Source organism: Palaemon carinicauda, chromosome 8, assembly GCF_036898095.1.
Source record: "Palaemon carinicauda isolate YSFRI2023 chromosome 8, ASM3689809v2, whole genome shotgun sequence".
Classification (NCBI taxonomy): Eukaryota; Metazoa; Arthropoda; class Malacostraca; order Decapoda; family Palaemonidae; genus Palaemon; species Palaemon carinicauda.
This window is the reverse complement of record NC_090732.1, coordinates 120091134-120117964: the sequence shown is the minus strand read 5'-3', so window position 1 is coordinate 120117964 and position 26831 is coordinate 120091134. Positions and strand designations below refer to the sequence as shown.

Genomic DNA, 26831 nt, shown 5'->3' with positions numbered 1-26831 from the left:
GACCGTTCATGCATTTTGGTAAGTTCTGGCTTGCATAAGAGCCATCAACGGCCTAAACGACCCTGCTACTGCTCCACCTCCACCTGGAGCAAGGATATGATCGTGGATATGGCACCCAGAAATCTCCCAAAATCAGCGCAACTTTGCCCTGGTTTGGTGGGTTGAAGGGCATCAGAAAGAGGGGCTTTGCTCAGATAGCCGGAACCTAGCAGTCCCTACGACCAAGCTCATCAAGCTCCTTTCTCCTCCCATTGTCCAGCAGAAGAGGTATTATGAGGTCATAGGAGAGGACCTAGTAGCTCTACCTTTTGACCCATCAGTTATGTCCCTGACGAAAGGTATTTCTTTTCAGAGACCCTTAGGACTCCAGGACAACTTTTCTTCTAGCGATGCCCTAAATATAGAGACGGTCGTGAATTACGCCACGCAGGCTACTTCGTGGCTAGATCTGTGGTTAGTGTCTCTTGGCCACCTCTTTAGGACAATACTGGTCCTGTGAGGAGGCAAGAGAATCTGTATATGTGTTCCTTCTTTCTGGCACTAGGACCATCTAGTTCTTAGCCCACCAGGTTGTGAACTTGTGGGCCAACTTCGTCCTGAAATGGAAGTATACGGTCATAGAGAGATTTCACCTGTAAGTTCTGGAGACGAAGGTCATGAGGTTGAGAACCTCGGCTATGGAAGGTCCGTCTCTCTTCAATACTGAGGATGTCGACAGAGCTACAGAACGCTGAAGGAAATCTAACTGGGACTTGCTGCTTCAAAGGGCCATGACATCAAGCCCATACATAGCACCCCCTCCTGCACAGAAACCTCCACTAACAAGAGCACAGGGAAGCAGTAAGAGTGCTGCAGCTCCCAAGTCTTCTTCAAATAAGCCCCCTCTCACCAAAAAATGTTCAAAGGGAGGCAAGTTCAGCAAAGGAGGGAAAGGAGGTAAGTCCAGCAAATGTGTCTTTACCCGTCAGGGAGGACAATCCTCCCACTTCTCCACCGGTGGGAGGATGCCTGCAATGCCGGTGGCAGAGGTGGTTGCTCTCTGAGCAGCAGCTATTAGATGAGTATAGTTATTCCAAGTCAAATCGGATCTGTTACCATTCCAAAGATGATTCCTTCTCCAAATAAGCGTGCCTACAATCATCATTGAACCAGGGTTGATTTTCACTCTGTGTTTTAAGATACAAGTATGGGGTACACCTATTGAATATGTTAACAAGATTCTCATTCAAGAGAAAAACAGGCTCAACACTTATACAATTGTGACCAATTCAGATTCAAAAGTTTACCTAAAGTACTACAGTGAACCCTCGTTTATCGCGGTAGATAGGTTCCAGACGCGGCCGCGATAGGTGAAAATCCGCGAAGTAGTAACACCATATTTACCTATTTATTTAACATGTATATTCAGACTTTTAAAACCTTCCCTTGTACGTAGTACTGTTAACAAACTACCCTTTAATGTACAGAACACTTAATGCATGTAATACAGTACCCTAAACTAAAACAGGCACAAATATTAAAGGCGACTTTATATCATGCGTTTCCTAAACACGCCAAAAAGCACGATAAAAAATGGCAACCAATGTTTTGTTTACGTTTATCTCTGATCCTAATGAAGAAACAAACGCATTTACACATCTGTTTATAGGTTAGTTTTTGCATCAATTATATTGATTATTCAGTACAGTATGTTGATTTGGTTATTACTAATGTTTTACCTTAATTTTTCCTATGACTTCCAAATGAAATTTTTTTCTTTATGACGCCGCCTGAAACGACGGCGTCATAAAGTACGCTCAGTAAACAAACTAAGGAATTTAACCCGCATGATGAAAGTGATAAATAATGATATTACAGTAAAAGCTTTTATAAAATATGTTATTACAAATATTATTTACCGTATCTATATAAAATCATACATACGTAGCAAAGCAGGAAAACAATCTACGAGAGAGAGAGAGAGAGAGAGAGAGAGAGAGAGAGAGAGTTGTTTTACATACGTAAATGTAAATTTTAAACAAAACAAAAATAGCCCCATTTCATATAAAATAGATTACAAATATTTTACTTTATCATATTACAGTAGTCTGTATAATACTGTAAAGTTCAGTACAGTATGTTGTTGTTAAAGTCGTGGCGATGAAACTCTCACGAAACAAAAACACGCCATTTGATTACAACAGCTGATTCATTCTCTCTCTCTCTCTCTCTCTCTCTCTCTCTCTCTCTCTCTCTCTCTCTCTCTCTCTCTCTCTCTCTCTCTCTCTCTCTCTTCGTGTTATACAATACTTACATTTAGATGAAGAAACTAAAATTAGTTTTCTTAGTGTCAATTAAATACGAAATGAAATAATTAGGCCGAGTCTACATCCATTTCAATCATAGCCAAAAATAGGGCATCCGATTTCATCAGCAAACCACTATTTTTTGGGAAATATAATTTTATTCTAGAAAATTGCCACTCTTTAAATAGTTAATTGCACATTAAGAAAGCGTGTACTTTTGTTTTTAAATTTCGGGTGTGTTTTAAAAATCGAGTATTGTTGACTTTTTTTTTTTTACTTTTGGCTGTGATTAGATCAGCTGTCATCTAGCTGCCGCTCTTGAGTGTGTACGAATACACTAACAAAGTATCATTTATACCATTTCTTAACTTATTCAAACCGTCTACAGTATACAGTTGATATTACATAAGCACCAATGTGTTATAACCTATCAAATTTTTTTGTTTATTACATTTAAACCCCCCTCTATCTCTCTCTCTCTCTCTCTCTCTCTCTCTCTCTCTCTCTCTCTCTCTCTCTCTCTCTCTCTCTGTGGGCTACTTTTCACTACCTCCCATTCCTTACCTCTCTCTATCTCTCTAACAAATGATATCTTTATTGCTCCTCAAAGTTTCATTTATATTGAAAATCAATCATGATTCAATTTTCTTTACTTTCTCCAATCTCGCACCATCGGTCACATCGCGGTATTTTCGATATTTCCGGAAAATCCGCAATATATGTATAGACATGGGTTATGAAAAAAATCCGCGAAGTGGTGAATCCGCGATGGTCGAACCGCGAAGTAGCGAGGGTTCACTGTATTCCAATCTACATAAGATTTTATATACTGTACTTAGTCCTGATATACAGTGGAACCTCTACATACGATTGTCTTTACATACGATTGTTCCAACACCTGAAGTAAAATTCGATCAAATTTATGTCTCGACACCCGAAGTCATGCTCCAACATCCGAGGTAGATCATACGTATAAAATTTTCTCGAAGCGTCGATCGTAGTTAATTGTTTACGCCGGTAGACGGCAGCACGTCGGAGGGAGGCCATTGAGCGTCGCCTCGGTCAGTTCTCTGTTCTCGTGCGCATCGTGTGGTTATCCTGTGTTCGGTCCGTTATTAACAGTGCTTATTATCTTCCTTTTTTCACGTTTTATTTTTTATTTTACGTATAATCATGCGTCCTAAGAAGCTAAGTTTCGGTACAGGTAGTAGTAGTGGTGAGAAAAGGAAGAAGTCAATGCTTTCATTAGAATTAAGTAAGAAATTATAGAAAACATGAGTGCGGTGTGCATGTGAGATATCTGGCTAAACAATATGGCTGGAATAAGTCTACGATTTCGACGATCATCAAGCAGAACCTCTACATACGATCTTAATTCCCCTTAATATAGGGATGGCATCCCGTTCAAAATTTATTGATTTTTTTATAACCTGAAGTTCCTAAGAGCTATTTTTTTGGTGAAGGATGTGCCATTCATTTATTATAGATTCATTTTGTCTTTTATGATGGCAGAAGAATGTAAATATAAAGTAAGTCAGTCTTTTTCCCATCTCAGTGGTTGCACACATTCTTCCAGTAATATGATTTCTTTATATTTAGCTATTAAAAAGATATGCATAAGACATTAGTTCTTTACTTTGGGAACTGAAATTTATCATAGAATTTTAATTGATATATCTGTAGAGGTTCTTATCCCCAATTCTTTATTTTAGGTTGAAGTTTCAATTTTTGGAGCTGCTCTTCTTCGAGGTATGGGTTGGAAGAAGGCTGAAGGTATAGGTCGTCATACAAAACAGTAAGTCAATCTAACTACCCTCATTTATGTTGTTTTGCTATTAGCTCATTTTGATATAAATAGAATATATGGACAAAAAAGCCTGCATTCTGGCTTTGGTTTTAATTCCTTTTTTTTCATATAATAATTTTTTTTACTGATGCTTTAATTACTGATTGGGTGGAAAGCCAATTACTGATACCATAAGCTGCCTATGAGTGAAATTACCAACTTGATATCTGGGAAATTATTTTATAAATAATCATGAAGCTCTTTTTGTGATTATATATTGCAGTTGTACATTGTGTGTATTTTTTCTTATGTGTATACGAACTGTTCTGCCTTTAAAAAGGGAATATAGTATGTCTTCATTGCTACTGGAAGAACCATTGAATCATTAACAAATTACAGTAGTTGGTTAGTGACAAGTAACACAGGGGGAAGCCCCAACCACCTGCCTGTCACAGAAATTCCACTTTTGTTTTTGGCCACCACAGGTACAGATGTACTATCATTTAAGATGTACCCTCATGCTCTCTTGACTGTCTGATCTTTTCTTGTATTTGTTTAATCTTTTATTTGTGTGAGTGCTCTCACTAGTAAATGGAAGTGGAAAAAAAAGGTAAAAAGGTGATGAAGTGAATTTTGTTCACTTTGTGGTAGTTTCTCTAGCTCAGCAGCGATTTATCTGTTTTGGACTAATTTTTGCCCTATATCGGCACAATGGTAAAAAAAAATTATTTTGGTGTGCGTGGCTAGTGTCAACAATGTTCCTCAGATGAGGATCCCTGTTTTACAGTGTCAGTGAGTCTTCCCACTGCTCCCCTTGTGACAAAACCTCCAATGTTGTGGTTTGTGTTGCGGCAGAGGGAGTTCTAATGTAGCTTCTTTATCAAAGTCGGTGCAGTCTTTATTGGTAGCCCAGACCATGACTTTTCTTTGATTGATTTGAAGTGTGCTGGCATCCTGACATCTAATGAAGGAAGAAGGGTTGTGAGGGTGAAGGAGAGTTCACCCTCTCACTTCCCCCTCTGCCAATCTCTTCTCCTCCCTCTATTCCCTGTGTAGCAAATTTTTTCCTTCTGAAGATGACGACAAAGAAAATAGTCATGTGTTAAGGCCCCTCAATAAAATTTCCCTGAGACTTATAGCATTAGCACTCCTGCTTTGGGAAGAATTGACAATAATCATCCATTAACTAGTACTTTCAGGGTTAATCAAGTGAGTGTTAGCCAGTGTTATAGTTACCACTGTAGCACCAGGAGCCCGTGAGCAGTCCTACTCAGAGCGAATATCGTTACCATAGGTCGGGGAAGGGTGGGAGTGTATGTGCCCATAATTATCGTTCATATTGCTGATATGGAAGACTGACCTTGGTGTACATGCTGCTGTACGAAACTCGCATGCCGGCCAGTACCTTTGGGGTTGGTTAGTGATAAGGAGCCTGGTATTACAGCCTCTGCTGTTTCATCAGTTGTTGGTGAACAGTCCGAAGCAGACTGATCTCCAACGCCATACTGTAGTCTAATAGGAGCATTGTTCACTCTGCCACCTTGTGCCGATACAGAACTCACTTATTGGCCAATACCTTTGGAGTCAATTAGCAATCGTAAGCATGGTGACAGCCACTACTTTTTCATCAATTGTAGGTAAACAAGACCATTTCCACCACTTTTTGTGCTGATACCGAGAGTAGCCACTGAAGCTCATACTTTAACTAGTACCTGTGGAATTGGCAAGTAATTATTAGCTTGGGGTAACAGCTACTGTGGTTTACCTTCGACCTGCTATGGAAATTTTTCACTGACCACTACCTCCAGAGTCAGTTATCAAGGTGAGACTATTGCAACAGTGACTAATGTATACGCTGATATCAGGTGATTGATCCTTCTAGACAACACCAACTCCTAGGCAATTGAAAGTAGTTATATGCTGCTGTGTGAAGCTATCCTTTTCCCCCTTTTTGGCTTCTGATATGACAATTCTTTTAAAAAGAAGTCTTTGAAGGGAAGTCGTAAGAAGTCCTCTAGGACTATTTATGACACATCTCTCTTTCTGGGAAGATGGATGTATCCTGATTGGCCCTATGCTGGGGCCCCGGTGGCTGGCTTAACTATCTCGCAGGCCAGCCAGAGATGCCCGGCACCACTATCACTCTTTCTCTTAGCTAGATGTTGGAGCTAAGGTGCCATCCTTCACCTTTTCTACCTTGATGGGAAAGTGCTACTTCCTTCTTTGTTATGGAAACTTTGACTTTATTATCCCATTAGACGTGGATTGGTGGTTAATGGGCTTCAGCTTTGAGCACAGACCCACATCTTACTCTGCCATGATCAACAGAGGGAAGAGTACATGGTACTTCTCTCTTTTCTTTCATAAAGTATTTCAGTATTTTTGAAAAAGTTAATATCACTGCTTAGTAGAAGTCCTGTTTGCTGGTGTGCTGTGGATTGTGCTGAGCCAATCAGTAATTGGTCTCTGCCAAAGGGTATTACTGTACTTGTTTCAACAAATTCAGGAGATAGTTTAACTGTTCCTGATCAGTAGGAACTGCTAAACCACTAATGATAGCAGTGAAGAACTGTAGACAAGAAAATACTGAGTTTGCTTTCTCTTCTTCCTCTGTCATCTCCTTCCCCCTTCTATTCACTTCTTCAGACACTTCTGAGAAGACAGAAGCAACCATAGTAGTCATGTAGAGGCCGTCTTATAAAGTTCCTTGGGAATTCTAGCATTCCTTCAGGAGGGAGTGATAGATCTCGTCTGATGGCCATTCTTTAGTGTTCAGTCGGGTGTCTCTCCTCCTCTAACCACTACCTTTAGGCAATGATAGTATGGTTGCGAGCCCTGTATGAGATGAACGGTCTTGGCCGGGACTCAACATTGATTCTATAGGCCAACCAAAGGTGAGACATCACGCACATCTTCCCTGTTTCTGCCAGAGGAGTATCCTTGCCCTTGAAAGCTGTTTTACTCTGTCGAGGTGTAAGAGACTCTCACTGATCGATTTATTTAGGGTACGGCAACCTGAGTGTAGGCCCAATGAAACAACTACTGCTGTAGAACTGGTTACAGGTAAGCTGTCCCTCACACAGCGCCCTAGGCCAGGTAAGGGTTGGGTATACGCTGCCCTTGAAGACATCCTTCTCTTCTGGAAAGAAGTAACAGAACTCATCCGACAACTGTTTCCCCAGAAGTCAATCAGCCTGATAGTGAGGCCAGTATGGCAAATACTTATTAACATATGGATTGTAGGTAACTGTCCTAGGGATCAAGTACTCACACTGTACAGATAAGAGTGGAATGTGTTCGTTTTCTTTTCTTGTCTCATGAGACATGCTAGCGGCGGCCCCAAGTCGAATGGTACTCTATTTATTAGCTCTCGTTTAATTCCCTAGAGAAACATTAAGACGGGGGTTATAAGTAGTAGGTTGGCCAGGGCACCAACCATCCCTTGAGATACTACCGTTAGAGAGTATGAGATATAACTGCTAGAGAGTTATTGGGTTCTTTGACTGACCAGACAGTACTACATTGGATCCTTCTCTCTGGCTACAGCACATTTTCCTTTTGCCTACACATACAATGATTAGTCTGGCCTATTCTTTTCATATTATCATTTGTCCTCGTACACCTGACAACACTGAGATTACCAAACAATTCTTCGCTCAAGGGATTAACTACTGCATTGTAATTGTTCATTGGCTACTTTCCTCTTGGCAAGGCTGGAGGACTTTAGCTATGGTAAACAGTTTTTCTAGGAGGAGGACACTCCAAAATCAAATCATTGGTCTGTAGTCTTGGGTAGTGCTATAGCCTCTGTACCATGATCTTCCACTTTCTTGGGGTAGAGTTGTGTTGCTTGAGGGTACACTCAGGCACACTATTCTGTTCTATTTGTCTTTCTCTTGTATTTATAAAGTTTTTATAGTTATACATGAAAGATTTATTTTAATATAACTTCTTGAAATATTTTTTTTTAATTGTTAATTAACTCTTGTAGTTTATTTATTTCCATATTTCCTTTTCTCACTGGACTATTTTTCATGTTGAAGCAGGCTTATGGCATGCTGCTTTTCCAACAAGGGGTGTAGCTTAGCAAGTAATAATGATAATGATAGAGAACATGTCTCTCTAGCCCAAGTGCTTTTCATCAGATCACAAACTTCTCACCTGTCTCTGCCAAAGATTCATCCCTGTAGAGTTTGGATCCCTCCTTCTTGGGGAACGATCCATGGTTAAAGGAAGTTTTGAACATTCTTGCCTGCCATAGAGCTCAAGTCCCAGGTTGGAAGGTCCTTATCCTCATAGTACGTTCCTCCTGCTAACCTGTGTAGGGCATCTTTGCCTCTCTCTTACCTTACAGATGTTGTCCACAGACCCTTGGGTCCTAAGATGGTGGGACTTGGTATGCATCCCATCTACAGTAACGCGTTTGGCATAAGTATTGAGAATGGGTTAAATAGTTGAAAATAGTTTATTAAAACTTAAGATATAGGTTTTTGCAGATTGCACTTTAGATTGCAAGTCCCAATAAAGGCTAACATTAGATTTATATCAAGAAAAGTTAATGTGATGCCCCACAATGAATCAAGGAGTATAATTAGTTCGTCTCTAGTCTGCCTCTGTGCCGTAGTTTTATTTTATACAAAGAAAGGGTATCTCTTGATCATCAGAGAGGTATTCATTTTTGGTTTCCTCAGGAAAAATTTTTTTAGTTTGGAACTCCATCTTACAAACTCAGGGTCTAAGACTGTACAGTAACTGATAATTTTTAAAAGAAAGTTGGGTTTATTACGTAAAGTTGTTTTTTGAAGCACAACATTGATGGTATTAAAAAAATATATATACTCCCTTTCACCCTGGCTGCATTGCTTTCTGCCTTTTATTCTTGGACCATTTCATTAAATCTGTTACTACATGGCTATCCAACTTCTTTAGATACCGTGAAAAGGATGACCCCATGTAAAGGGCAAACTCCAAAATTTCCTTTAAAAAAAGCATTGTTATCATATACTCCATGTAATGGGCAAATGGCCATTTCAAGGCCAGCCTAATTTTATGACACTTTTATTATAATTCTCAGCACAGATATGATTTTATTGTTGTTACTGTTAGACATTTGTTTTTAGTTTATCAAATAAGCGGCAGCATTTCAGTTTAAGAAAGTATAAAGCTAAAACAATTCGTGAGTTTGAACACAATGTTTACATTATTCACTCAATGTTTACGTATCATCATTACTTATCTTCTTCCTCCAATTCTCCCTCAATATTTTGCAACTACACAAACATGATTTTGCAATAAAGATAAAATTAGATAGTCCTATTTTTAATAAACTGATACATACAACTATATAGCTGTTATAAGCTTATATGATTCCAAAACAATCCTTCCAAACTGCTATGTAAAATCATCTTTCTTGATAACTAGCAGTAGTTGCTTGGCAAATTTCTCACTACTTATACCCAATTGCCACATCCCATAAATGGCAAATAACTATTTTCATACAGAAGCTGCTGCTTACCTACTAACTACCAGGAATTTCAAGGTTATTAAATAAATTTTTTGCCTTTGTTTAAACTTGTTTGCATTATTGTTTTCTTGTATACCATTGTAAGATACCGGTAACCTACAAATTTTGAGGTGTCAGACAACCACCACTACTGCCATCTCTAGGCAAATAATGTAAACATTTTTGGTGATGGAAGTATTGTAATAAAGAGAAAATTAATTCTTATTTTTATTTTACTTAAACACGCAACTGCAGTGTATGATTATATTGAGCATACATGCTGTTAAGTCAGTCCTTCCTAACTAGTGAAATATTTAAGTAGAAAAATTGATTACCAGTCCAACTATGGAAAACTATAGTTTTTGGGCAATTAGACTAACCTACCAACAGGCTCACACCACAGAACTCGAGTATAGTACAATAAATAAATAACGATAAAATTACTGGTAAATATTCCTATTTTACTCAAACATAAAACTATATATCAAAATTAAAGTGAGTATATTATATGATTTTAAATCAATCCTTCCAAACTATAGTACTAACCCGTTGAGATAATACTGCTAGAGAGTTACTGGGTCCCTTGACTGACCAGACAGTACTACATTGGATCGTTCTCTCTGGGTACGGCTCATCTTGCTTTTGCCTATGCATACACTGAATAGTCTGGCCTATTATTTACATTCCCCCTCTGTCCTCATACACCTGACAGCACTAAGATGCCCAAACAATTCTTCCCTGCTCAAGGGGTTAACTACTACAATGTAATTTTTAAGGGCCTACTTTCCTCTTGGTGAGGGTAGAAGAGATTTTTTTAGCTATGGTAAGCAGCTCTTCTAGGAGGACGACACTCCAAAATCAAACCATTATTCTCTGGTCTTGGACAGAGTCATAGCCTATGTACCATGGCCTTTTTCTATCATGGAGTAGAGTTCTCTTGCTTGAGGGTACATTCGGGCATACTTTTCTATCTTATTTCTCTTCCTCTTGTTTTTTTAAAGTTTTTTATAGTTTATATAGGAAATATTTTTTTCTAATGCTGTTACTGTACCTAAAATATTTTATTCTAATTGTTAATTACTTGTAGTTTCCTCATTTATTTTCCTCGCTGGGCTATTTTCCCTGTTGGAGCTCTCGGGCTTATAACATTCTGCTTTTCTAACTAGGGTTGTAGCTTAGCAAGTAGTAATAATAATAATAATAATTATAATAATAATATTAATAAACCATATGCAATTAGAATACCCTAACAACAACATAACAGAGGTTTAGAAAATAAATATTTTCATAATTCCAAAAGTATCTCTTGTGTAATGGACAAACTCTGACTTGGTTCATCCAAAACTGTGTTAGAATTTAGACCTTTACACGGTAATATACTTACTTTATTTCAATTTTCACTTCACACTTGAATTATTCAGTAAAAAAAAATTCTTGGTGCTTTAAAGAAAAATTGTGTACATTACTGTAAAGATCTTCAGTACAGTACCTCCTTCCCTACAAGTAGGCTTTCTTATATATTTATCAATACAGTATATTTATGGCTCATGTTACAAAAACCAGTCATTTTTTAAATTCCTTGATGCATTTCCATAGGGCCTTTAATTGTGGCTAAGGTTGGTTAGCAAGTCAACAAAATCCAGGCAGTTAGTCTTCAATTAGCCATAGAAGAGTTGTATAGTATTCCCAAGGCCTTTGCAGCAGACTGAGATCTATGCAATTTTTAAGAAACTAGGTGATTGACACATCTGTTGTAGTTCCTTGTGGGGAATACTGGTCCCAGTGTGCCTTTCATAGGTCACAGTATTTATTACTGAAGTTTTTTGTGGTATCCATTTGGCCTTGGCTACATTACTTTGTCAATTACTTTTCACCTTAATCTTTTTTGCCTCAGTTTTCACGTAAGTTAAACTCAAATCCTCGTGGTCAGTCATATAAAATTAAGAAATGTGACTCAGAAGTCTTGGTAAACTACTTTATGATGGTAACCTTTGGATGTTAAAACTGTACCATAAATACAGTACAGTAATGTAATTTTCATAGGGATCATATGCTTAGAATTAAATACAGCATTTTATGTAGGAACTAACAAGATAAAGGTAACCAGTTAAAGGGTTTAAGTCAAGAACTATCATTTGCTGCTCCCCCACATGATTAGGCTAAGTATTTGGCTACTGTAAAGTTGTGCAGACTTGTTGCGAGGTGAGAGGGCGAGCTTTTCCGCAGGAGGAAGGCGAGCACTCTATCGCTACCTGTATTGCATCTTCTAGTGTGTTTTCCCATCTAGACTCGCTAGCACTAGAAACCTTTTCTAGAGCAAAGGTGAGCTCTAGCTCGCAGTGCTTGCATCGCGCAGGTAAGTGAAAGAGGTCTGCACTGGTAGACTACACCTTACCTCTGCGAACTGATAAGAGTGTGCTCCTCGTCAGCACTTCCCTCATCAGTGCTCGCATTGCCAGCACTCGCCCTATGTTCGGTTTACTGTGCAAAAGAATGGCGAGTTCCTTCGCAAAGGAGATAGGTTTTTCTGCTCGGACTGATCATGGAATAGGGCAGTTCGACAGTGCACACTTAATCAGGGAAGATGAGCACAAGGAAGGGCGTGACCTTCTATTCTATCACCCCATTCCTTTCCAGGTTACTCCCTGACCAAGACTCAGTCTGGGGAGGTCAGGATTGATTCTAATTGTTCTTAAGAAGCAGAAAAGGAATCGGAGGGCAAGTAGGTGATCGAGGTCCCGAAGGGAAATCATATTCACAGATAACTATACTCTTACGCCAATAGAGTTGAGCCACCCAGGATCCTATACCAAGGTGGCAGAGGTTCCTCCTTCTGCTCCTTCCGAAGGAGCAAAACCTAAGTAGTCGGAGAAGGACAGCTCCTCCCTTCTCGAGGGCTTTAGCATCTGCCCTAGGGAACGAAAGGACAGGAGCAAAAGTCGTCCTATGAATGAACATCAATTTCGAGAAGAGCTTCATTTAACCTAAACATATGCTTCCGTAAGACTGGAGCATAGTGGACATCCTCCAAGGGCCCAGTCCTCTGCCAGAAGGAACTCTGAAGACGACCTCGACCCTCCCCGCGCTGCTGTGGATGGCAGCTCGAAAGAGAAAGAACCTTTCGACGATGGCTCTGAACATTCCGAGGGAATGCTGCCAGCATCTGCCAGCCCCAAGATCTCACACCTGGAGCATAAGGATTTGGATCATCTTTTTCTGCAAGTTCTTGCTTGCATAAGAGAGGTCAACAATCTGGGTGAGCTGGATCAGGTCCTAGCGCAGGGAAAGGGTGTGATCCTAGACCTTTTCTGTGATACACCAAGGCTCACCAAGAACTAAAGTAGCTTTGCCTTGGTTGAGGGGGTGAAGGTGGCAAAGAAGAAGGCTTATGCCCAAGTGGCAGGAACTTCACGATCTCTCCGAACCATGGAGCGTTCTCATTTACTTCCTCCTCTGTATGTCTGGCAGAAGAAGTACTACGAGATGGTAGAGAACTATCCATCCCTTCTACCTTTAGACCCGGCAATCTTGGCATTGATGCAGAACTCCTCTTTGGCCAAACTGGCGATGCTACCAGTACATTTCTCTGCGGCAGATGCAGTCAACGTGGAACAGGTTGTGAGATGTTCCTTAAAATCCATTTCATGGCTTGATTTCTGGTTGGGGACGGTAGGTTATCTCGTTATGAACAAAGACCTCTCAATCTCTCAGAGCAAGGAAGCGCTGTTAGCCTTTCTCTCAGGGGCTAGGACCCTCTTGTTCTTGACCGAAAACGTTGTAAACCGGTGGGTCAACTGGGTTTTGAGGTGCCATGATGCGGTGATGTCAAATTTCCATAGGTAGGTACCAAAGAGGGAAGCATTGAGGCTGCATAACACCCCGTTAGATGGACCTTCACTGTTCACCATGGAGGACATCGAAGCGGTGGTGGAGAGATGGAGAAAGGAGAGTCGGGACTCCCTTCACCATAGGGCCATCACCTTGCGCTCCCACTCAGTGGTACTCCACTGCAGAGATCTTCTATGTTTGACACTCAGGGACCGAAGAAGAAAACATCTCGGATGAAGTAGTCAGCGCAAGCAAAAGCCACCCAGTAGCCCTTTAGACCTTGAGGAGCAGATAAGGACATTTTTGCTAGGGAATACATTCCTCCAGCCAGTCCACAAGTAGAGAGATGCCTGAAGTGCAGATGGCTGAGGTGGATATTCCATGGAGCCTAGCCTTGCTCGGTTTCCGTGTTAAGGGAGGGATACATCATCCCTTTCACAAACTTCTCTGACCCTCCATCCAACGATGTTAGGTTCCAACGCGAAATGGACCTGAGGTCTAGACCATGCTAGAGAAGGACGCTCTCCAAGAGGTCCCTGAAGGTGACCAGGCTACTACAGTCCCTTATTTCTCAGAGAAAAGGCATCTGGAGGCTGGAGACCAGTCATCGCTCTTTCAGCCTTGAACGAGTTCATACATCAGACCCCTTTCAAGATGGAGACAGTCCCGGACTGTCAGAACTCAGGACTTCCCGATATCGTTAGATCTCAAGAATGTGTACTTCCAGATCCTCACTCATCCACCCTCAAGGAAGTACCTAAAATTCACGTTAGAAGGGAAGATATTCCAGTTCAAGGGGCTGTATTTCGGCCTGTCCACGGCACCTCAGGTGTTCACAGGGGTATTCACCCTAGTGTTCACTGGGGCACACAAGAATGGCATTCATCCATTTCATTACTTAGACAACTGGCTGATTTTAGTAGACTCGAGAGTTCCTTCTCCTCTATTGAGACAGACTTCTTGCATTTTGCCAAGCTCTGGGGATCATGGTAAATTACAAGAAGTCCCATCTTCAACCATCTCAAGACTGTGTATCTAGGAATGAGAATCAGGACCAAACTAGGGAAGATCTTTCTGTCCAAAGAAAGAATGAAGAGACTGAGAGAAATAGTCCAATTACTTTATCTCTCTCGCGAGACAATTTTCCAGCACATCAGTAGCAAAGGCTGCTGGGACACTTAATTTCTCTAGAGAAGTTAGTTCCCAACGGTTGTCTCTGCATCAGATCCTTTTGGTCGCAGCACATGGACCCACCAAACACTCTGGTGCCGGTGGGTCAGCAAATGAGAGAACTGGGGTGGTGGGTGTCGTACGCCAACCGCCTCGGGAATAGATCTTCTCTCTCCTCCCCCGAATTTGTTGCTCTTCATAGATGCATCACAAAAGGGATGGGAGGCTCATCTGTTGCACCTCACAGTATACGGACCTCCTTAAAATGAGGGCAGCCTTCCTCACCCTCAAGCACTTCCATCAGTTCCCCTAGGGACACTCTGTAGTGTCAATGAGTGACAGCACTATGGTGGTGTCACACATAAACATGCAAGGAGGTACCTTTTCACAACACCTATGCCAACTAACTGTGGAAATCCTCAGGTGGGCAGAAAACAATTCAGTAGCCAATTCAGCTCGTTTCATTCCGGGATAGAAGAACGTACTGGCGGACAATCTGAGCAGGAGTACTCAGATAGTAGGCTCCGAATAGTCCTTGAAGTAGCAGTTAGCCAACAAAGTATTGACTTTGTGGGGTTCACCGACAATCGACCTGTATGCAACATCCCTCAACTGGTAGCTTTCAGTGTACTACTCTCCAGTACCAGATCCCCAGGTGGTCAGGCAAGACACCTTCAACATCCCTGGGACATGATGGACATCTATGCATCCCCCCCTTCTGGCTAGTAAGGAGGCTCTTAAAGTCAGGGTACCTCAAGATCTATCAATGACCCTAATAGCTCGGCTGTGGCACCATGCAGAATGGTTTTCTAACCTTCTGCATCTGCTCACAGAGGCACCAAGAGAGCTCCCTACACTTCCCAATCTCCTCAGACAACCTCACGGGGAGAGGTTCCATCAAGTGATCCCATCAGGCCGTCTTCATGCCTGGAGGTCATCCAGCAAATGCTCAAAAAGAAGGGTTCTTTGAGAATGGCAAGTCATCTGCCTCAGTATAGTATATCAGACAAAGGGGTCCGTATTTGGTGGTTGGTGTCATTGCTTTTCTCAGTGGCACTATTGTAACAATAGCCGAGTTCTTATTGTACCTCAGGGAGGAAAACTGTCCGTTGTCGGCGGTGAAACGCTATCGCTTGGCCTTAAGCCTCATCTTGAAACTGAATAAAGTTATTTCCTCTTCGACAGAAATGTCTCTCCTCTTATGGAATTTTGAGTACACGTGCCCTTAGTCAGAAGGCAGACCTCCTCCTTGGAACGTAGTCAAAGTTCTACGTTCACTGAAAGGAGCCCCTTATGACCCTCATGGTCAAGCCTCAGATTGAGACTTGACCCTGAAGATGGTCTTTTTTCTTGCCCTGCCCTCTGCAAAGGGAGTCTCCGAGCTTCATGGTCTGTCCTTTGACGTTGCCCATTCAAGGGGATGGAGGCAAATGTCACTCAGTTTCGTCATAGCTAAAACTCAAAATCCAGCTATAGCAAATCCTAGATTCGGGCCCTTCCAGATTAAGTCTCCAGTATGTAACGAATAATTTGGATCATTTGTTACTCTCCACTGTAAGGGTGCTGAGGAAATATTTGAAAAGAACTGAGAGAGCCCGCACAGATCAAGAGGCTCTTTGTAAGCACAGTGAGAAATAAAAGGAAGATCACAAAGAACTTGATATCTTCCTAGATCAGCAGGTGATTGAGAGAGCCATTCAACAAGATCACTCTCATCCTAGTCGCCGTCCCATGCCCATGACGTCAGGGGTATCAGTACATACCTGGCGTTTAGGAAAAAAAATTTGTAATGCAGGTGTTACAAACAGGCATGTGGAAATGACAATGTCCACCGCACAGTACTTGCAAGACATAAATCATATGAACCTAAACCCGTTCACCTTATGTCCTGTGGTAGTTGTGACAAAACCTGGTCAATTGACACCTCACATCCCTTGTAGCACAAGTAGCCTTTGGATGAGGGCAGATGTTACCTTTGTGTAAGTCTAGAATGAATCTGTGAGTGACTAACCACTAACTATTTCATTCTAACTATTTCATTCACCCCTCTCTTGGGGCTCAGCATCCGAGGAACTTTGCAAGCTGACCTCTAGTCCGTGGGCTGAGGGGGCTCACCTTGCACCCCCCCCCCTTAAAATTGACAAAAGTGCATTTAGGTTGTAGCTTTTGATCCATATTTTCATCTTTTTAATGTTCCCATTGAAAAAATAGGGACGCACTACCACTACTGGGCCACTTTCTTCGATGACATCATCGAATTTTGCTGCTGCCAATTAGACGTAACTCCGGACTGAATGGTCAGAGAAAGATAAATGACATATCAAAATGTTTGCTTTGGGCCTCTCTAACAGGTAAAATAGACAATTTGCAATTATGTTTAATAATTAGGTCACCAGAGGTCACAAGGTCACCAAATTTGGGGTCAAGTGAAAATTTTAGGCACCTCCATAAATGTAACCCCAGGACCAGCCAGACCAATATCTAATGACTTTTTCTGCCTTATTTCATCTCTAGAGACCTCAAGAAATAGAATGATACCCATTAAGTGTACTTTTTGGCCAAATCATGGAAATGAGATGTTATGTAAAAATGTCAATTTTCAAATTAGTCGTTTTTTAGCCTCAAAATCGTAAAAACTGATAAAGCTCCTAACTCTTCTTACAGAGGGGCTACGGAAATTATTTTGGTGTGTTTTCTCAGGTTTTGGGGTCAGAGAATCCAAAAAAAGCATTCTCAACAATGTCAACTAATTACATCATGCTGAAATTCAAGATGGTCGCCACTCTGGACGCCGTAATTTTGACTTGGCTATAACTCCTCCATGAATGCAGCAAGAGAGATAATATTCGTGTCCTCACCCAGGTTCTTGAGATTACAGCATACAATAAAGGCAGTCTCAACAAGTCTGTTAGTGAATTTGGGGAAAGTCACATAAATCAACAACAGAAATGCTTTATTTGAAGGTTACGAAAATCATGAATGAAGTAAATAAAACTGTACATGAATGTACAATATACTCATATGATGCAAGACCTCATTGGGAAAATTCACACTGTGTTGCTTTGGACTACAGGAAAAAGTCAACCTATGCAAGGTATAAAGTTTGATAGTCTACTTGGGTACCTTTGGGTCCACTTTTGATTAATGGAAAGGCAATTATTGGAAATATCTTGTGATACAAGGGAGGTCCTTGGTCCTTCGACCCTGAAATCTACCATCTTGTTACTTGAAACTTTCTTAGTCCAAGTCAGACCCACTATCATCACTTTCATAGTCATCATCAAAATTTCCATCACTTTCATTGTTTTCATCTAGGGTTTCATCATCAGACGTCTCATCATCGTCCATCGTCTCAAGTATATCAGCCATACTTGTAGGAAGTGCAGTTCCCTTGAACCAACAGGGATCTAGATTTCCATCCTTCATTATCCAACCATGATCCACAGCTGGATGAGGGACTTGACCTCAGGTTTGGGATAATGGGCACGCTTCCATATAGCAACCTGATAGTTCACCTCCTGATATGCTCATTTAGACACTCTTGGTGGCTGAAGAGATGAAAGATCAACATTCTTCTTTGAATCCAGCGACTGCCCACTGCACTTTAACTCGAGTATTTGGTATCGAAGCTGGTCAACTTCCTTTGTCTTAGTTTTGGCAGAATACATGGTGCAGGTGAAATCCTCAAGAGCAAGGAATATTTCATCGGTTACCTCCTATGACTCCCTTAGGCAACTGAAGACTTCTTGGTACTTTGGGCATTTCTGTAAAACTCGCAGCGGTTTTAACTTAACAATTCCTTTAAAGGAACTGGTCATATCGCATCTACTGAATGCATGCAGACCAAGGAAAGCAGACCAAGGAGAGAGGCACAGTAAGTTGGTGTGAACCCTTTCAATAGTTCTGTCACATCTATGAATCGCCTTCTATTCCCAGTGCCAGTATCAAAAAGGAGTTGCACACCTAAGTTTGGAGCATAATGCAGAAGTATGAAGAATATGTCACTGTCTGGACTTTGAACCCGAACAGATTTGTTTCTTTTATCCTTGGCATAGGTTGAATAGAGAATGACACATAAATCATTCTCTTCCTGGGTTGAGTCAAGAGATTAGATTTGAAATGCAGTGATCTTCTCATTGTCTGCCCTGAGTTCATACGCCTTGCCCTTACAAACTAAGATAAGCTTCTTCTCTACCTTCGGTATATTCTCCTCCGTGCACCAAACCCTCAAGAGTAATTCAATGAGCTGAGTTTTATTGTCGTCATTACTCAAGATCTCTTTCCAGTTATCTGGTCGCCTTGTGTTTTCTCCACTAACCAAACTTTTTCTCTTGAGCTAAGATTTGATCTATGGAGGTGCCTAAAATTTTCACTTGACCCCAAATTTGGTGACCTTTTGACCTCTGGTGACCTAATTATTAAACATAATTGCAAATTGTCTATTTTACCTGTTAGAGAGGCCCAAAGCAAACATTTTGATATGTCATTTATCTTTCTCTGACCATTCAGTCCGGAGTTATGTCGAATTAGGTTTCCCCTACCCCAAAATTGGCAGCAGCAAAATTCGATGATGTCATCGAAGAAAGTGGCCCAGTAGTGGTAGTGCGTCCCTATTTTTTCAATGGGAACATTAAAAAGATGAAAATATGGATCAAAAGCTACAACCTAAATGCACTTTTGTCAATTTTAAGGGGGGGTGCAAAGTGAGCCCCCTCAGCCCACGGACTACTCTTTTGACGACAGGTGAGGACATGCTCTTTGTGCTACCTGGTATTTTATATATATATATATATATATATATATATATATATATATGTCCCCGTCCTCCAAGTGATGTGGTGTCGGATAATGTCAGGGTAAGTGAGGGACTTGGCTCCAATTTTATGCTTACCTACTCATGTCACATTGCTAAATTCTACGCTAGCGCCGATTGCCCATGCTGTCATCCTTTAGGATCACAATGTGTCAAGGTGCTCTTTAAACAGCTCATGCTTAGCATGGAGGGACACCCCAGGACAGTCTGCAGCCAGTTAGTTGTAAGGACTTCCACCCACCATGAGGTGAGTCTCCTATGTAAAGAGCATAAGGTTTGTATATAGTACCGGAACAGATGACAAAATTTGGAATAATTTGTATTTTTCTTAATTATATAAACCTGAAGCTCTCTACACATACTGATCCCACCATCACCTTCCCCCAGAAGTCCTGCCACAATTGCAAAGTGACAGTTTTTTACTAGTGCTGGTGTGAAGGGGTTGGTGGGTTATGCTGCCATTCCCCCTCTGCTGACTTTTGGAGGGTAGTTGCACTTCGCGAAAGCTTTTAACAGCTGGTTTTCAGCAAGTGCCGAAACAATACTCCTATGTAAAGAGCTTCAGGTTTGTATAGTTAGGAAAATTATTCCAAATTTGTCATACCATTTGTCTGTAGTGATGTCATTTAAATAAGTAAGTACTGATCTTGCCAAAGTTTGGCTTACCCCCTCAGCCAGTAAATATTACTGTTATCAAATTATATGAAGAGAATAAGAAGAAGTTTTGGAAAGAAGTGAAGAGAGTAAGGAAGGCTGGCTCAAGAATTGAAGAGACAGTGAAAGATGGAAATGGAAGGTTGTTAAAAGGAGAGGAAGCTAGGAAAAGGTGGGCGGAATATTTTGAAAGTTTACTGAATGTTGAGGATACTGTAATAGGGAGGCAGATATAATTGCTGTTGCAGGTGTTGAGGTGCCGGTGATGGGAGATGAGAATGAGAGAGAGATTACAATAGAGAAAGTGAAGAGAGCACTAGATGAAACGAGAGTAGGAAAAGCATCTGGTATGGATGGTGTGAGAGCTGAGATGTTGAAGGAAGGGGGTGTGACTGTACTTGAATGGTTGGTGAGATTGTTTAATATGTGTTTTGTGTTGTCAATGGTACCAGTAGATTGGGTTTGTGCATGTATTGTACCACTATATAAGGGTAAGGGAGATGTGCATGAGTTTTGTAATTCAAGAGGTATTAGTTTGTTGAGTGTAGATGGAAAAGTGTATGGTAGAGTACAGTGATCCCTCGCTACTTCGCGGTTCGACTATCGCGGATTTTTTTCATAACGCATATATATACATATCACGGATTTTCCGGAAATTTCGAAAATTCCGCGATGTGACCGATGGTGCGAGATTGGAGAAAGTAAGGAAAATTGAATCATGATTGATTTCCAATATAAATGAAACTTTGAGGAGCAACAAAGATATCATTTGTGAGAGAGAGAGAGAGAGAGAGAGAGAGAGAGAGAGAGAGAGAGAGAGAGAGAGAGAGAGAGAGAGAGAGAGAGAGAGTGAGTGAGTGAGTTGTTTTAAATGTAATAAACAAAAAATTTGATAGGTTATAACACATTGGTGCTTATGTAATATCAACTGTATAGACGGTTTGAATAAGTTAAGAAATGGTATAAACGATACTTTGTTAGTGTATTCTTACACTCTCAAGAGCGGCAGCTAGACGTCAGCTGTTCTGATCACAGCCAAAAGTAAAACAAAAAGAAGTCAACAATACTTGATTTTTAAAACACACCCGAAATTTAAAAACAAAAGTACACGCTTTCTTAATGTGCAATTAACTATTTAAAGAGTAGCAATTTTCTAGAATAAAATGACGTTTCCCAAAAAATAGTGGTTTGCTGATGAAATCGGATGCTGTATTTTTAGCAACGATTGAAATGGATGTAAACTCGGCATAATTTTTTCGTTTAGTATTTAATTGACACTAAGAAAACTAATTTTAGTTTCTTCATCTATATGTAAGTATTGTATAACACGAAGAGAGAGAGAGAGAGAGAGAGAGAGAGAGAGAGAGAGAGAGAGAGAGAGAGAGAGAGAGAGAGAATGAATCAGCTGTTGTAATCGAATGCCATGTTTTTGTTTCGTGAGAATTTCATCGCCACGACTAACAACAACATACTGTACTGAACTTTACAGTATTATACAGACTACTGTACAGTAATATGATACAGTAAAATAAAATATTTGTAATAACCTATTTAATATGAAATGGGGCTATTTTTTTGTTTAAAATTTACATTTACGTACGTAAAACAACTCTCTCTCTCTCTCTCTCTCTCTCTCTCTCTCTCTCTCTCTCTCTCTCTCTCTCTCTCTCTCTCTCTCGTAAATTGTTTTCCTGCTTTTCTACGTATGTATGATTTTATATAGATATGGTAAATAATATTTGTAATAACATATTTTCTAAAAGCTTTTACTGTAATATCATTATTTATCACTTTCATCATGCGCGTTAAATGCCTTCGTTTGTTTATTACGATCGAAGATGGAGCGTACTTTATGACGCCGCTGTTTCAGGTGGCTTCATAAAGAAAAACATTTCATTTGGAAGTCCTAAGAAAAATTAAGTAAAACATTGGTAATAACAAAATCAACATACTGTATAATCAATATACAGTAGAACCTCGGTTTACGAACGACTCCGCTTACAAATGTTTCGGTTTACGAAGGGACTTTCTCTGAAAAATTCGTCTCGGTTAACGAATATTGTATCGGTTAACGAATTTAAATTTCCCTCCCACACGCCGTTTTTTGTGGAAAAGTGTTAACGCCGCACTTCCCGATCGCATTTTTCATGGAAATAACTTAACGACAGCATCTCACAATGGAGTCACGTGACTACTCCCACGCATACCTACCACCCCCTAAACCCCTTTATTACCCCCTTCACTCGTTCATTATCTCAGTATCCGCCGTCTCGATAGCATACATACTTAGTGAATTCGTGGACGATTTCTTTGTGATTTTTACACGTGGTTTGTGATTTGTTTTATTTTCACTCTTTTGTGATTACAGTACTGTACTGTGTATTATTGTGATAGACAATGGCTCCTAAGATGTTGAAGAAGGAAAGCAGTAAGAAGAAGCTGATGATAACGATCGAGATGAAGAAGGAGATCATCGAGAAGCATGACCAAGGCATGCGTGTGAAAGACATTGCTAGTTTTTTCAATCGCTCGCAGTCGACGATATGCACAATATTAAAGAAAAAAGAAGAAATAAAGGCTGCTAAAGTAGCTAAAGGTGTATCGTCGTCGTCAAAACAACGGCCACCTATTCTTGATGACGTAGAAAATTTATTAATGGTATGGTTAAATGAGAAGCAGCTCGCAGGAGATTCAGTAAATGAGAACATGATTTGCGAGAAGGCAAGAACCATTTACAAGGACTTGGTGAGAAGTGAGCCAGGCACATCAGCAGAAAAACAAAGTTTTAAGGCAAGCTGTGGTTGGTTTGAAAAATTCAAGAAGAGAACGGGTATCCATAGGGTTGTTCGGCATGGCAAGGGGGCCAGCGCCGATACGAAGGCAGCAGTGTCTTTTGTGAAAGAGTTCAAAAGGCTCGTGGACTCCGAGGACTACGTTTCCCAACAGGTGTTTAATTGTGATGAGACAGGCCTCTTTTGGAAGAAAATGCCCAGGAGGACCTATATCACGGCAGAAGAAAAGGCCCTTCCTGGCCATAAGCCCATGAAAGACCGTCTAACCCTGCTGTTCTGTTTCAACGCCAGTGGGGATTGCAAAATTGAACCTCTCCTGGTGTATCACTCGGAGAATCCACGAGCCTTCAAGAAGAACAATGTGCAGAAGAAAAAGTTGCACGTCATGTGGCATTCTAATACGAAGGTTTGGGTGACAAGGATCTTCTTCGTTGAGTGGATGAACGAGGTTTTTGGTCCCGAAGTCAAGAGATATCCCCTGGAGAAGGACCTCCCACTCAAAGCCTTGCTGTTAATGGACAATGTTCCTGCCCATCCTCCAGCCATTGAAGAGGACATAGCAGAGGAATACAAGTTCATTAAGGTGAAGTTCCTACCCCCCAACACCACTCCAATACTCCAGCCCATGGATCAGCAAGGGATCTCAAATTTTAAAAAACTTTATACCAAAGCTATGTTCCAGCGCTGCTTTGAAGTAACAGAGGGCACCAACCTTACCCTCAGAGAGTTTTGGAAGGATCACTACTCCATCTACAACTGCCTGACTTTAATTGATAAAGCCTGGCAAGGAGTCACCAGGAGAACCCTCAATTCCGCCTGGAAGAAACTGTGGCCCGACGCCATTGCAGAACGGGATTTCGAGGGGTTCGAACCCAACCAGGAGGAAGCAGTTGACGAGGATATTGTGTCCTTGGGCAAGGCAATGGGGCTGGAGGTGGACACGGATGACATCGATGACCTCCTGCAGGAGCATAAGGAGCAGCTGACCACCGAAGAGCTGAAGGACCTGCACGAGCAGCAGCAAAGAGAGGTAATAGAGGAAATCTCATCTGAGGAGGAGGGAGGCACTGCAAAATCACTGTCTTCGAGTGAGATAAAAAATTTTTTAGAGAAGTGGGAAGACGTGAAAAGTTTTCTTGAGGAAAATGTCCCGAATAAGGCTGAAACAGACCGTGCAATAAATTTATTAGTCGATAATGGGGTGGGTCACTTCTATAAAATTTTAAAGAACAGACAAAAGCAGGTGTCTATTGAAAAATATCTTGTGAAGGGGGAGAAAAGAACTGTGAAAGACGACGACCAAGAGTCTCGCAAACGCAAAACCAGTGATAGTGAACGCCATTCTCGCGAGAGAACTCCAGTCAACGTTCCTGAAGTTCTCATGGAGGGAGATTCTCCCTCCAAGCAGTAACCCCCTCCTCCTCCTTCCCCTCCTCTCGTCTCCATCAAGCCAGCAGCGACACTCCTCTAAGGTAAAGTTCAGGTTTACTGTGCATGCATATCCATATTTTCATCATTAAATGACTGCAATATTTTAATAATTTTGTGTAGAGTACAGTAGAGTACTGTATGTGTAAGGAAAAATTTGTGAAAATTGGTTTTTGTAGATGGGTTGAACTACTGTAATTATTTCGATTTTATAACATTCTTATGGGGAAATTTGTTTCGCGATACGAATTTTTCTGTTTACGAGTTCGCATTAGGAACGAATTAAATTCGTAAACCGAGGTTCTACTGTAATCGATGCAAAAACTAACCTATACATAGATGTGTACACTAAATGCGTTTGTTTCTTCATTATGATCAGAGATAAACGTAAACAAAACATTGGTTGCCATTTTTTATCGTGCTTTTTGGCGTGTTTAGGAAATGCATGATATAAAATCGCCTTTAATATTTGTGCCTGTTTTAGTTTAGGGTACTGTAGTACATGCATTAAGTGTTCTGTAGATTAAAGGGTAGTTTGTTAACAGTACTACGTACAAGGGAAGGTTTTAAAAGTCTGAATATACATGTTAAATAGATACGTAAATATGGTGTCCCTACTTCGCGGATTTTCACCTATCGCGGTCGGGTCTGGAACCTATCTACCGCGATAAACGAGGGATCACTTAATGATTAATAGGATTAAGGATAAAACAGAGAATGCAATCTTAGAAGTACAGGGTGGTTTTAGAAGAGGTAGGGGTTGTATGAATCAGATTTTTTACAGTTAGGCAGATATGCGAGAAATATTTAGCAAAGGTAAGGAGGTGTATGTTGCGTTTATGGATCTGGAAAAAGCGTATGGTAGAGTTGATAGGGAAGCAATATGGAATGTGATGAGGTTATATGGAGTTGGTGGAAGGTTGTTGCAAGCAGTGAAAAGTTTCTACAAAGGTAGTAAAGCATGTGTTAGGATAGAAAATGAGGTGAGCGATTGGTTTCCGGTGAGATTGGGGCTGAGACAGGGATGTGTGATGTCGCCGTGGTTGTTTAACTTGTATGTTGATGGAGTGGTGAGAGAGGTGAATGCTCGAGTACTTGGACGAGGATTAAAACTGGTAGACGAGAATGACCATAAATGGGAGGTAAATCAGTTGTTGTTTGCGGATGATACTATACTGGTTGCAGACACAGAAGAAAAGCTTGGCTGACTAGTGACAGAATTTGGAAGGGTGTGTGAGAGAAGGAAGTTGAGAGTTAATGTGGGTAAGAGTAAGGTTATGAGATGTACGAGAAGGGAAGGTGGTGCAAGGTTAAATGTCATGTTGAATGGAGAGTTACTTGAGGAGGTGGATCTGTTTAAATACTTGGGGTCTGTTGTTGCAGCAAATGGTGGATTGGAAGTAGATGTACGTCAGTGAGTGAATGAAGGATGCAAAGTGTTTGGGGCAGTTAAGGGAGTAGTAAAAAATGGAGGGTTGGGCATGAATGTAAAGAGAGTTCTATATGAGAAAATGATTGTACCATCTGTGATGTATGGATCGGAGTTGTGGGGAATGAAAGTGATGGAGAGACAGAAATTGAATGCGTTTGAGATGAAGTGTCTAAGGAGTATGGCTGGTGTATCTCGAGTAGATAGGGTTAGGAACGAAGTGGTGAGGGTGAGAACGGGTGTAAGAAATGAGTTAACAGCTAGAGTGGATATGAATGTGTTGAGGTGGTTTGGCCATGTTGAGAGAATGGAAAATGGCTGTCTGCTAAAGAAGGTGATGAATGCAAGAGTTGATGGGAAAAGTACAAAAGGAAGGCCAAGGTTTGGGTGGATGGATGGAGTGAAGAAAGCTCTGGGTGATAGGAGGATAGATGTGAGAGAGGCAAGAGAGCGTGCTAGAAATAGGAATGAATAGCGAGCGATTGTGACGCAGTTCCGGTAGGCCCTGCTGCTTCCTCCAGTGCCTTGGTTGACCGCGGAGGTAGCAGCAGTAGGGGATTCAGCATTATGAAGCTTCATCTGTGGTGGATAACGGGGGAGGGTGGGCTGTGGCACGCTAGCAGTACCAGCTGAACTCGGTTGAGTCCCTTGTCAGGCTGGGAGGAGCGTAGAGAGTAGAGGTCCCCTTTTTGTTATGTATTATTTATTGATGTCGGCTACCCCCCAAAATTGGGGGAAGTGCCCACGTATATGTATGTATCAAATTATGACTTTTGAAATGTTTGTAATTATTCCAGAGTTGTTGAGGTGATAGATCCAACAGCAAAGACTTTTGGCCTTGCAAATACCCCTGGTGATGGTGTAAGAAAAGCAAGAGAAAACTCGTCAGGTGATCAAGAAGAGCTACTCTTATCTAAAGGTTCTTATGTATTCATTCATAGTGGAAGACACCGAGGAACTTATGGCATAGTAAGTTTACAATATGTATTTATATTTGGAATTATAGTGATGGAAAGCAGGAAAAAAATATTCTACTGTACAGTATATTAATTGACTTCATTTAGAAGATATTTCAACTGCTGCCTCCTCTATTCCATTATTTCTTTCTTTTTAACTTTAATTTTTCCTGTCTTTATAGTACTT

General features: G+C 40.9%; 1 protein-coding gene across 1 annotated transcript in view; it reads left to right on the top strand.

The window, feature by feature from the left end:
- LOC137645860 (G-patch domain and KOW motifs-containing protein-like) overlaps positions 1 to 26831 on the top strand; it is a 94719-nt gene that overhangs the window by 64981 nt on the left and 2907 nt on the right. Inside the window, exons 4-5 of the mRNA XM_068378854.1 lie at positions 3998 to 4080; positions 26486 to 26657. Coding sequence (XP_068234955.1) covers positions 3998 to 4080; positions 26486 to 26657 — 255 coding nt within the window. The remainder of the gene's footprint in view (positions 1 to 3997; positions 4081 to 26485; positions 26658 to 26831) is intronic.